Source organism: Chelmon rostratus, chromosome 14 (genome assembly GCF_017976325.1).
Source record: "Chelmon rostratus isolate fCheRos1 chromosome 14, fCheRos1.pri, whole genome shotgun sequence".
NCBI lineage: Eukaryota > Metazoa > Chordata > Actinopteri > Chaetodontiformes > Chaetodontidae > Chelmon > Chelmon rostratus.
In genome coordinates, this window is record NC_055671.1 from 13024107 (window position 1) to 13037637 (window position 13531).

The following is a 13531-nucleotide window of genomic DNA, read 5'->3' on the forward strand; positions in this document are numbered from 1 at the left end:
TTTGTAGAAGAGCAAAGTGCTTGTAGATTCAGCAGCATTTAATAAGTTGTAAGAAAAGTCTGGGGAAGTAGAAGTTTGCTCATGTCTCTGAAGTGGAGAATCTCTGATTATCAGGTTCATCTGCATGCAGAGCAGAAGGAGCAACAGAAATGGTAATCACGGAGCTATCTGTATGCCCAGTGTCTGCGCTTATCAAATGCTGGGCAGACCAACTCCTCCCGTCCTCGTTCTCATCCTGAGTAGAGAAGATAACCAATGATGAATGATTACATTTAGGAAATCCTAAACCTGGGGCCCAAAACTACAACCATTCATCACAGTTTATGGATCCTTGAGGGCCTGCCAGGGTTGTCCTCTACCCTGTCTCTGTTAATAGTGGGCTGTGGCAGGTGGCAGGGCCAGATAAATAATAATACCATACACCCATGAACAATGTTTAGGTTTTCCTGTACCTCTAAAAAGTGCTCTGCCTGTTGTTCTCTGTCCAGTTTCCTCGCGGTTGTTGTGATTAGCCCTAAAAATCACAAAAGAGCAACTTTAGATTACACACACACAGATTTGAAGGTGGTTGATAAAGACCTGAAGTTACAGTTGGTGTCTCCTCATCATTTAGTGTAAATACAACTTTCAGAAAATATTCATCATCTCTTTTCACAAGTTTACGAATACTCACATGTTTAAATCGGTTATATGATGCTGTTTGGGGTTTTCCTTTTCTATTAGTGTTTTATATTGCTTTTTTGTACGTGTAAAGTCCAGCCCAAAGGGAGTAAGTGCTCCTGAACTGCCTGAAACCCCTTGTCCTTGTTCAGCCTTTTCTTCCGATACTCGTCTATGTCACTATGTAACACAGCACCACCTTCAGTGTGGTGACCATCCTCTGCTTAGATGATGTCCTGCCTGCCATTGTTATAGGAAGACGTGGAAGGTAACGAGCAAAGTGGCCAGTTTCTCTGTTGCTGGCTGCAAGAACTAACATAAAAGTCTTTATCTTCTACACCCACCATCAGAGGAAAGATGCAGTCGATTAACTTTTAAATTTAAATTTAAATTTTTGATGGAAAATGTGACGTAAATGTCCCCCGACAAGACGCGTTTCTTTAAATACAGTGTGCAAATTTTAGCATTACTCTGTCGAACTGCTAAACGTAATGCTACAAGTTCAACAAAGGATCAATACTGGCTGTCCATGACTAACTTAGAAGCTGTAAATTTAGTAATTTTTTATGTTGTTTTACTATTTATTCTGTCGGTCAGCTTGTTCAATGTTGCGCTAGCATGTTGCACAGCTAATGTGGCTACTCCCACGGACTGGAAACGATGTTGAACTAATGTAATATTGAGGGGCAGTCAAAAGAAACTGATTGAACTTTGAGCCTTATATGAAGCTAGCTAAATAATAAGAATAGGTTTGATGCTAGCAACTGTTCATGTTGCTTTTGTTTGTTTATACTGCAGCGCTAGCTCAGCTAGCGTTAGCTTCGCTGTTATGCAGAGCTCGTCCTGCTCCAGGATCCTTGTTGGTATGTGTGCATGCGTTGCTGTATGTAAATTTACTTCATAGATGTGAAGTAACGATTTGGCAACGTGTGAAGAAGAAGTGATCAAACTGCAGGAATTCATGTGCTTGGCAACATAAGTAATTTTGTTAATTGGTAATTTTGATTAACAATCAGCAGCTGGCTTGTTTAAACCATACAAAGATTGTTACAAAGCTGTAACCTTAGTGGCCCACTGGCCCTGAGTCAAATACGGATCAGATTCATGCTCGAACATGTGCAGTGGTGAAGTTTTTATTTCAGAAGTGGTTACAGCGGTGATATTCACGGTAGAACTGCAGCCAGCTGGAAGCTAAAATCACTGGCAGAGCTGAGGTGAAACACTGTGAGCAGCGCTGGCCCACGCCTGTGCAAGCTGACCAATCAGAGCACGCTGGGCTTTTTGGGAGGGGGGCCTTAAGGAGGACTAAAGCTAAAACAGAGCATTTCACAGAGAGAAGCAGTGCTGCAGCAGTGGAGAGTCTGAACAAAATGTGTGTTTTAAACATCAAAGCATGTAAATCTATTCCAGTAGACACCTAAAATAAAAGTATGAAAGTATGAACCTGAAAATGAGCATAATAGGAACTCTTTAAAGCTAAATTAGAAAATATTCAACTTAAAAATGAGTGTGTGTGAACACTCTCGCGCACACATATCGCTGAAAAAATAGAGCCTGCAGCCTTGGCAGAGAGGATGGCATTTGGCACATGTTCATATGGCACTTTGTAGCTGAGGGTCACTCAGCTGGCCAGCATGGCACCAGGACAGAGAGAAAGGAGTGAGGCTATTGATAATAGCTTTGATGGAACCGGATTATTCAGATGGTGGTTAGACGGTTTGAAAAACTGCACTGGAGATCATAGACAACGACAGATGCATTTTCCCCTGATGTTCTCTGTTCTTTCTTTTCATTTCAGCATTTTCTTATATTTTCATTCGCTTGCTAGCTCACTGTCATTGTACAAAGATGGCCCGCGTGCACGCATGTAGACACACATGCACAGTTTGTGCCAATCAATCAATATTTTCTGGGTTTGCTCAGTAAAAACTTTGTGAGTTAAACAAATCAAAAGCTCCCTAGACATTATTCTGGCTAGAAGGGAAACAAGGGAGAAAAATGCAGGCACTAATCCATAAGAAGCTTTACCCATTATATGTCAGTTTTACAATATTGTAAGCCGATTTTTATTTTCCAGGAGAAATGAATGTTTTGATCACATTCCTTGTATAATATTAAACATCTCACGAGAGCCTCCAAACGCATTGAAATGGGTACATTTGTCATAGCCTGGTCCTATTTTACATACAAATACAAATGCACAGCCGAAAATACAATACGATTATTTTCTTGTTTCAGAAAAAGGATACATCTGCCTGCTGTAGCATTCTTGTTTTCATTCACAAAGCACTCTGCATGCATGTGCAAATAAAGACATCCATACGCACATGGATACATGTACAAATAATAACATATATATGTTGAAAGTATTTCTGTGCTGATTTCTATGTGAAATGATTGCACCGAATGTGCTTGAATCGTGGTAATGTGTTTGTTTCAGTGTAATGAAGCGTTGCAGTGAACTAGGATTATTTTGGATGTTTAAATAATGTGCAGTCAACACTCAGTGGATAGGCTAATGGTGCACACGCACTCACGCTCACACACTCTCGTGCTCGCGCATATCACAGTGTCACCTTGAGCTTGCTACGCAGGCTAACTTCAATTAAGCAAATTAGGAGTAAATCTAGAGCAGCGGTCACAAGCAGGAGAGAGGAGAGAGACTGGAGGGGGGAGGTGGGGCTTGTTCAGCAGAACACAGCACGAGTAACAACTCTGATAATAATCAATGATCTACAGCTCGCAGCACATCTGCAGTTGGACAAGCCTCCGTTCTAATTGGACGTGAGAAAAAATAAATTAAAAATCCCCACCCACACCTTCACAGAAAGTGTATGTAATGGTCCAGTGGCCTGTTTCATCTTTAGACTTCTTTCCTAAAAAATACTGTCAATTCATAGCCTACTTCTCAACCATGTAAGGGGAATAGCTCTGATTCACTTTCTAACTGGGGCAAGAATAAAAATAAAAATTTCAGACTTCAAGATTCATACTTTTTCTTCATTGTTGATCATTATTATTGACTGAAACATGTGCAGTTGATCTCTTACTATCCTGATGCAACAAAACCAACACAATCCAATAGTGGATTGTAAAAAAAAAAAAAGAAAAAAAGGTCACGCTGCGACCGTAATTCCATGACGACACTTGGCAAACATGCATGCTTTTATAAGAAGCGCTCCATCTAACACCCTGTGTCAACACTTATCTGCTCTGTTTTCCCCCCCAAAGGAGGTAGGCTTCACTCACACACCCAGAGACAAACAGACAGCACTGTAAGCTGTCACAGCACATTTACACACTTTGCACTCATTCAAAGTTTAGCTTCAATACATTTTGGGAATTGTTGCAGTACCTCACACCCATCAAACTGACACTTCCAGAGTGAACTTGAAAAATGCATTACTTTGAACCACCCCAAAACCCAGTTTTGAAAAACAATTTGAAACTTGAAGGCGTTTGCGAGCAGCTCAGGTCATAGTGTGGCTGACGGCTGCTTCGTGAAAGCAAATCAATCAGCTGGGTTTTGTTTATTCATCTATCCAATGAAATCACTCTGGTACATGGAAAGTTTTTGACTGGGTAAACAGTGAGGAGTGATTCATATTGAATGCAACTCTCAGTCAAGCATTTCTCATTACCAAACCACCAGACTGGCAATGTCAGTCATTACTTATGGTAATGATGTATTCAGATTCACACTTTGTGATTGTGCCCTTCTAAAACTGCAGAATGTAGTATATTCACACAAAAGCCCTCCAAAAAAATCCACAATTTTCACATTATTTATTGGGATTCAATAAGCTGGTGGAAGCCAACCTGAAGGGTGGCCTCTGAGAGGAAGATTGCATGAAACATTAAAAACCAATTGCTCAGCACTGCAGTGAAGGTTCATTTATCACAGTGTAAACAAGATGGTCATCAATATGAGTTCCCTTGTATAGAACTAATGAGTAACAGATAACAAAATAATGTGTCTCTTTGACAGAGTCAGACAGCAGGGCTCAGATGGCTAAAAACTCTCCCCTGTGACAAACACACACACACACACAAATGGTTTTTATACAGCTGTTGGATGTGTGTTGAGGTTCACACGGAGAGATTTACACATGTGGATACACACTCCACAGAGCAGCATCATCTTCATCGACAACAACAGAGCTGCCCTCTCGAACACACTGCTGTAACCAATTCATCAATTGATTAAATTGCCACCCATGATCTCCCTCATACACACATACACACACACACACACACACACACACACACACACACACACACACGAGGTGTGAACAGTGCTTGGTGTGATTGTATGATGATGTATTAATGGCACAGATGCATCAACACAGGCACAGTGATTGATTATTACAGCTGAGAGATACATGACCTGAATCGTACGTATTTTTCTTTCAGAGGGTTTACGTGTGAATGAGTGTGTGTTGAACACCCTGGTTCCATCCAGACCACCTCCCTACATATTGTCAATATTATGCATCCATGATGGTGTAATGCACAAAAGCATATTCATGCTACAGAGCTGGGCTGCCCGAGGTGGGGCCTGCAGGCCCTTCATAAGTTTTGATTTGACCCAGCAGATGTTTCTAGTGAAATAAAATAGAATTTAAAAAGCTGTAATATAAATTGCTGTTTATGCTGCTTTATTTATTTTTTATGTGGGGTAAAAATACTCATTGCCCACCATTAGTTTCAGTTGGGGCCCTCCAAGGATAAAAAGTTGGGCACCGTTGCTGGACAGGAATAAAGCAAAAGAAAATGAAATACCCAACTACAAACAGCGAACACGCAACAGCACAACGTTAGAGAATTCCTTCTATCATAAGCTTGATAACTGACAGGTTGTGTGCTACATACAGGCCATCGATTTTTGATAACTGCATTGATATTTCTTTGAATCAGAACACAGGTCCCCGCGAAAGCTGAAATATCCCTTTTGTTGTTTACTGAAACGCTCATAACTTAAACTAGGGCAGAGACAGAATAGACTTCACAATTTTCTTTTTCCTCAGGATTTGAATAAAACATTTCACCTCGTCAATAATTCTTTAATGAAAGCTTCAAGCTAAGCTTGTTCTGAGAATGCATGGAGCTCTCCCTTGATTTTAAACTTGGCAGCCAAAACTGAAACACATCTGAATTTATTTGCTTGAAAGTGTTTGTATTCTGTAGAGATATAATCTTCTAATTTTTCAAATGTGGACATTTTGCCTATAAAATCGGCGTTACTTGAAAAATAAAAGACGATTTGAAAATGTTTTCACGAGACTGTGAAAAGTATGGCGCCAAGCCAACTCTGACAACCATCCTGTGTTTTGCAGAGGCTCTAAAAGAGTTTGGAAATGAGGTTCAGGCACAGTGACGTGATATCCAGTTCACAGGCTGCAGTTGTAAATCATTTTTTGTGAGGCTGTTAAAAAACTGCATTAGGAATTCAAGAGTATGAATGTCTAAAAAAAGGTTTACAAGCACATAAAATTCACAGATGTGTAGAAAAGATTTGTGGCTCTAGAAACATTTTGAGAACATCTAAATAAAGTATAAATAAAGCTCAAAGTTTCATTGTTGGGTCCTAAATTTAACACAAAGTCTCTCTAAAGATTTAGTGGTATGCTGCATATGTGGAAAAAGTCAAATCTGCCAAATCAAACTGTCAGTGGTCGAGTTGCATTGTGGGTAATGTAGCTGCCAGGTTTTGACAGGGACGAGGAATGTGTGGAATAAAAACGACAATAACTCTTGTTCTGCTGCATTGATTTCGATTTTTTTTATGCGAGTCCAACAATGTTACACTGTGGGAGTGCAATGCTAAATCGGAAATACACTCACAATTGATGAGCCCATCTTTTACAGTCCAGTCCATCCAGACACTACTTACAGACTATTACATAAAATAGAAGGCAGGTTTTACCACCCAATCAGGCTGCATTCCTATCAGAAACAGATGGGTATTTTTTGCACATGCACAACTGGTCAGGACAGGAACAGGGTGCAAACTATATCCTTTTTTGTGCCAACATCTTTACAGATTCACAGGCTTCAGTTTGTCACGTAGTATTTTGCTACAGGCTGAAAAGTGGCACTGTGCAACCACAGGTTGTCTGAGCATCATTTCACAAGCTCCGACTCTTTCAGACCCCCCCGTGATCCTGATACTTCCACATCCAACCAACTTCTCCTGAAACTTTTTGCCAACTTCTGCTTTCATTTTCCCCTTTTAATAACCATTTTAGAAGAGTATGTTTTTATTCATGTTACTATATATATATAACATAATGCATAGAAATAGACTACTTGGGCCTTCTTCAGGGAACAAAAGTAATGGGAAAGAAAATTGCTTTCACTGTACATTCCTACATGATTAGAAGATATTCACCCACACGCTGGCTTAATAAAAAACTAACTACGCTAATTTCCTCAAGTACATTCCGAAGAGCTTTCGCCCCTGAAGAAGACTGGAAGCAATATTCAGTTAAGAGTGCAGTGACGATTGTCTGGGCGGCTCATCAGTGTCCTAGATGTTTGACTGTGTGGGCGCAAAAGTCGTTTTAATTTGGTGCGTGGGAACCAAAGGCTTTTACTGAATGAACGTGGAGTAGGAGGTGCATGATGAAAGAAAATTTAAGTCATTTCGGAAGCATGTAAACATATAAACTGGCGAAAATTACTTGTTGTATGAAAGGATATAAATCACTAATTATGCCATTAGTCTACCACATATATACTGGCAATTATGTTAGCGAGGCATTTGAATTATTTCAAGGTGTGTGTGTGTCTGTGAGTCTCACCTGTTTTTGGGTTGATAGAGAAGAAGTTCTGCGGGTTGCCGGCAGTGATGCGATAACTCAGACGGCTGGGCGTGGCGGTGAGGTCAGGGTCCTGCGCCTGGATACGGATGACTGACACATCCTTTGGAGAGTTCTCCATGACGACTGGGTGGTAGATAGGATCCGAGGTGAGGGGAGCATTATCATTGACATCTTCGACCTGAGGGAGAGAGAGCGGAGAAGACGAAGAGGAGGAAAAGGGAGAGATAAAGAGGAGGAGACGGTAGGAATTGGACAAGTAACAGGAACAAGCAGTGTTGTTTGTACCTATCGAAACAGATTATGTGAACTGGATCTGAACTGGCAAAACACGTCGATCAAACCCTCTAAATCAGCAGACATGGTTATATTGCGTTGTTGTGAGGAAATTTCATCTGCAGATTTTAGTATCTTTGTTAATCAACGACTCATGAAGTGCAGCGTGGCCTGGGTTGATCCATTATCAATCACAAAATGGAAATTTATTCACCAGAAAATGTCATAGATGTCACACTTTAAATGCACTGCAAATTAATTTCCCCTCTTACGGCATAGATCTAGAATATTTATGGCAAACAGAGCGTTGATTGAGTGTTTGCTGGGAGGCACGGAGAGCCAAGACGGTTCAGCCGCTGAATGAGGAGCACCTTTGGCTGATTAATCTCTCTATTTTTGTCTGTGATGAAGAGGCCGGGAGTAAAGCACCCGAACACACCACCACACCTGAATATCCCGAAGCCAGGAAAGGCTGTTTGTTGTTTTACACACTGCTGATCTCTTCCCTAAAGGGTAAGCATCGTTGCAGCAGTGATGTTTGTATTTCAGTGTTTAGACAGTGGATTACTTAGTGCCAAATAAGACAAAAGCTGAAGCAGAGAATTCCCTCCAGTCTGTATCTCTTGCTTACAGACTGAGCATTGCTAAAGTTATCCACTGCACTGAGCACCATCAGCATTTTAGAGAGTAACACACTGATTGTTTAGCCTCATGCTGTTGCTTTGGATGTAGCACTAAACTAAACCTAGCCTGCAGGTGCATGTTTGCAAGCTGTGTAAGAATGTATATGTCTGAGAGTTGCATAACCAAATAAGGCATGTATAATAAAGGTAGGGTAAAAGATGAATCTGGAATTTAGAGAATTGCAAAGAAATTATCTGAATACATTAAAGCAACATTATGTAATTATTTACATTGCTTATACAACTATAGCCTTTTCTCTGCAGTATGTAACTTGGGTTTAGGTACAATCTCTTGCAGAAAATGCGTAACAATACACTATACTGTCACTGATTTTTTTGAAACTGGATCACATTCGGATGCTCTGCCTTAAGTCTCTGTGATTTATGGAATTTCCTGGTGGACAGACAGCTTTAGGTGTCGTTAACATAACTGCTAACAGCTACTAACGATAGCTGCTGTTAGCAAGTTAGCTGCATTGGAGCTCTGGACCACCGGGAGGTGGAGGTTACAGGTTTTATATTAATTTCCTCTGTATAAGGCTTCTTGTGCATGTTTCATTTAATGTGTGAACTAGTGTGGGTGTGTGGATACCTGAATGAAGACCTCAATAGATGCTGACAGGGGTGTAACCCCTCTGTCTGTGGCATAGACTGTAAGCCAATAGGAGTCCTTGGTCTCACAGTCCAGGATACCAGCAGTGTAAATCACCCCTGTTGAAGCGGAGAGAACGATTTATGCAGTTATTACTTGTGCCTGAGAATACACTTCTATCAGGTGTGTGTGTGTGTGTGTGTGTGTGTAAAGGGTCAGTTTTGGGTGTCATCAGCAGAATACATCCCTAAAAGATCTCAAGGGGAAAGACTTTGAATACCAAGTTTCCAGAGGCAAAGACACAAATTTAGAGTAAACTTTGTGTCCTGGCGTCACTGACATTCACAGGCATTAGTGGCGCCGCTGTAGTCACCTTCAATGTTTCAGCTTCTCTACAGCTAATCACAGCTGACCAAACTGCTCCCGCTGCAATTCGCTTTGTGCTAAATGCACTCTGAACTGCCCTGCACCAATAAAGACCCACACACAGACACTCAGACACTCACACACATTGACTGGCGTGTGCTTAGTGGCCTTAAGGAAGATGAGTGGCTGACAGCTTTGGTGACCTCTTGAGGAACAAAGAGAACGCTCACAATGGATGACACACGGGTGCCTCTTTTTCTTTTTTCTTCTTTTCAAATCAGTCATGCAGGACGGTCTACACAAACACTCGAAAAATGACACGCATGCGTGAGTTCACACTCCAGATTTTAGGGTTCTTTCATGTCATTTCCAAACACTGCCAAGAGCACTGAAGCACAATGGTGCAAGGTCATTTAAACAAGCAAACCAAATGTCCGGCTCAAAAATAACACATGTCTCTAATTGCATCGTTCCTATCGACACAAAACGGCACAAGTTGTTCCAAAGTAAGCAGGTGATGCATTTCTGCTCAAAGCACACAGACTCTCCTCATTAAACCACAGAGCTTTCAAAAAGCCAGCATGAGTTTGTTACTTCAGCTAAGTGAAAGGAACTCCTACAGAATGTGGCCGATGCTTGCAGAGCCTCTGCATCTGCGCTCGAGTACACAAGCAATTAACCCCAAGAAGACACAAGACAGAGCTGAGACTGTGACGTGTGAGCAAGTGTATATTTACTTTGGCTCTTTCATGCTATTTTCTACTGTCATGCTTTTTATAAATAAGGACCGGTGAATTTGATGGAGTTATCTCTTCTTTGCACAGATTTACAATGTGTTTCCATTAGAATTAGGATTAGAAGTAGTAGTGTTTGGTGTTGGTTGGCCTTATTGTTGCAGATGAGCCTATTGTCAAGGGAGATTACACAGAAAAACCACATTGTTGCCATGGCGACATGCTGTTATTATACTGTGTTAAACATGGGCAAAGTAGTAAGATAAGTAAACATCAGTGCCTGGTTATTTTTTTTACTCCTTTTGCTTTATTTTTGCTCTCAACGCATTCTTATCAAAGAACTGTGTTTCTCCAGCCATGCAGTGCAAACAGAAGACCAAATCGAGGATTCCTTTAATTTGACAAAAATAAATAAAGGTCTATATCCGTGACTCCAGGGAGGCAGCGAGAGCCAAGGCGGTTCAGCCCAGCCTTCGGGCCCCTGGGGTAAACATACTCAGTGCCACTGCTGCTTGATTCAGTGCCTGACCTGGGCCACCCTATTAAAAACATTTTGCAGGATATCATCTCGACAATCAGAAAAATATGTTGTTATTCAGTGAAAATCCTCTAACCGGAAACTTGAGCACAAGCACCATGCCAGTGATCCTTTCTGAATATACCATTAAACTATTACATTAGTATTCTTCTCAAAAAAGACAAAGATTGATCCTTTTGTTGGGGCTGCCAGGAAATGAACTTGATATGCTGTCATACACTAGATGTCTGCTGCTCCCTGGCTTAGGCCTTCCACTCAGCCACAAACCCCACATGCCCAGGTTAGAGTCATACAAGCATACAAATCAGCGACTAGAGGTGTGACCGTGTTGACTTTTTTTGTGTGTGCTTGAGCCAGTCTTGTTGCAGCCTCTTCAGCCGCACGACAAGGGTGTTACCTTATCACCAGAAAGTGTGTGGAAGTGTCAGATTATGACTAAGCAGCTGTACAGGGCGTGCACAATGCATAGTAAGAGTGTATGCTGAAACACATCCTTGCTCTGTCGTCCTTGACCATGTCCTTTTCAAAGCGCATCTCATCTCTGTCAGATAGCTTGACAGAGAGAGAGACGAGGAAAACAGAGCTGGCTGTTTCAAAAGCTCTTTGAACTTTTAAGACCGACAGGCACTATTCAGTGAATTCAATATAAATCTGACTTGACAGCATTCATTCTCACCATAAGTAACACACTTCACAGAGTGAACAGAAAAATTCAAGGGTCACGGCACATTTTCTAATCCAGAAATTCACAATATGCTCGGGTTTAATCTGTCGCGTCTATTTAATTTCTCCGTTCAGATTTTGGGGTGCCACTGTCTAATTAATGCCGGCATATCCAATAATCAATCCTAAGATTGATGAGAAAGTACACCGTACTGTGTTTCTCTGCATCTTGAGAAATCAGTGAATAGCTCTGTGTGTGGCAGAAAAGAGGACATCACAACAAAAAAAAAACATAAAACAAAAAAACACAGCCTGTTAATTTTTAACAAATGTAGAATGGATTGCTTTTTAAACGTGCGTTTGCCTGTAACTTAAAGAGTGCTTTATCTTGACTGTGATAAATCCTGGAGCTTGCAAACTCACTAATAGAAGAGCAGTGGCTTCTGACAGCTGCCCAATGAGAAATTGCAGGGCTTGCTTTCCCCCTAACCAATGACAAGAATACCAATTTTTTTGTTCAAAGTACAGCAGCACAGAGGATTTAAGCCAGAGAAGATCCTACTTCTTTTTTGATAGCGCCTGCGCTTTCCGCCATATACTGGAGTGAGCCATCGGAAACATCTAAATATCAAATGTAGGAAAAGCCGTTCTTTGTAAGCGACAGACAACGGGTGTGTCATGAGCAACATAAGATGCATCGTAGAGCCAATTTACACACTACGGAGGGGGGGTGGAGGTGCACAAGTTAAGACAGGCCAAAAAAAAGGGTAATTCTCACATTTTCTCTCGTTCTCTCTGTCCCTTTCACTCTCTCTCAATGTCTGTCACGCTCTATCTTCACATGCTTAGTTTTGGCACTAAGAGCCAATGATTGACAACTAGTCAGAGCAAAGCCACTCAACATGGCAGCTAAATGCATGGTGGGAGGACGAAGCAGCGCCACTCTGTCCACGCCTGACAAAACTGACTTTTACGCCACTAGATAAGATGAAACACTTGACGAGGGTAAAACTTGGAGTGTCCCTCCTGTGCCTCTTTATCCAATACCAAAAAGGCACTGATCTTTTCGCATGTTCGGAATATTGGGGAAAAAATAACAAAAGACACAGCTTAAAAAGAAAAAAACTTCCCAAAAGGAAAAAAAAAACTAAAAATATAAAAAGGATAGAAGAAAGCAGTATTTTCTTCTGACACTTTTCATGTACACCAGACTCCCCTGCATCCTCTTCCTCCCTCTCCTCGCTTCACTTCCACTCCCCCTCCCTCCACTTTCTGCTCTAACAAGCACTCTGATTTCCCCTGGAAAATCTGCACTCAATAAACTCAACTCGCCGGCTGCGATGCTCCTTACTGAGGTTTTAATACATGAGACTGTGGGGATCTGTATATGTACTATAACACTGATTTGTCTTTGAGCACAGTGCATGCTACACATGCGTAACTGTGTGTACACAGTGACGTATATGAAGAGAGAGAGGCACAGAGGTTGTGAGAGACATTCTCTCTATGTGTCCATCTCTTTCCCTTTCCGATACAGTCAATACTAATTAGCCTACTTAAAGGTCAATACAGGCCTCCAGTGCAAGTCATGTACAGTAGGGACCAGAGTGACAAGAGGTGAAGTGAGAGGCCTGAATAGGAACACTGTCATGTGTTTCCTAAAAATATAACAATATAATAAACTCTACAGGCTAAAATTAACCACTGCTCTGTATATAGATTATTGTTGAAATTGTATAACTGCCAAGTGACAAAGTTGAGACTAATTTCCAGATTATTAGTATTTATATTGCTAACTAAATGTAAATAGTTTTAACTGAGTTCTATGGGGCTATTCCCTGTCTATTGGTTATAATGCACTGGTTACTGGTATACTTTACCCGTATACTACGAAATACATACTACTATAAATATATATAGCTACTGTTTTCTCTTTTTATTTCAATACTGTTTACAAGTTGTTAAACCTTGACAGTGTGTATATTTATGTGCATTACCTGTTTACAACCAGTTCCCATTGAGCATATACATTTACTACATAACTACACAACCTGCCTACAAAACAGTTCATTCACTGTGCATCAGTCTATGACAGTATCATACTTTATATTTATATGTATTTAATATAGAAAAATAAATATATATAATAATAAATGTGCTTATATCCATGTATGCATGTATGATAGATAGATAGATAG

At 40.8% G+C, this 13531-nt stretch overlaps 1 protein-coding gene across 1 annotated transcript in view; it reads right to left on the reverse strand.

The window, feature by feature from the left end:
- Positions 1-13531, reverse strand: part of LOC121617564 (protocadherin Fat 3) — a 65048-nt gene that overhangs the window by 44740 nt on the left and 6777 nt on the right. Inside the window, exons 5-7 of the mRNA XM_041952756.1 lie at positions 9033-9151; positions 7464-7662; positions 453-514 (exon numbers count right to left, since the gene is read on the reverse strand). Of these exons, the coding sequence (XP_041808690.1) occupies positions 453-514; positions 7464-7662; positions 9033-9151 (380 nt within the window). The remainder of the gene's footprint in view (positions 1-452; positions 515-7463; positions 7663-9032; positions 9152-13531) is intronic.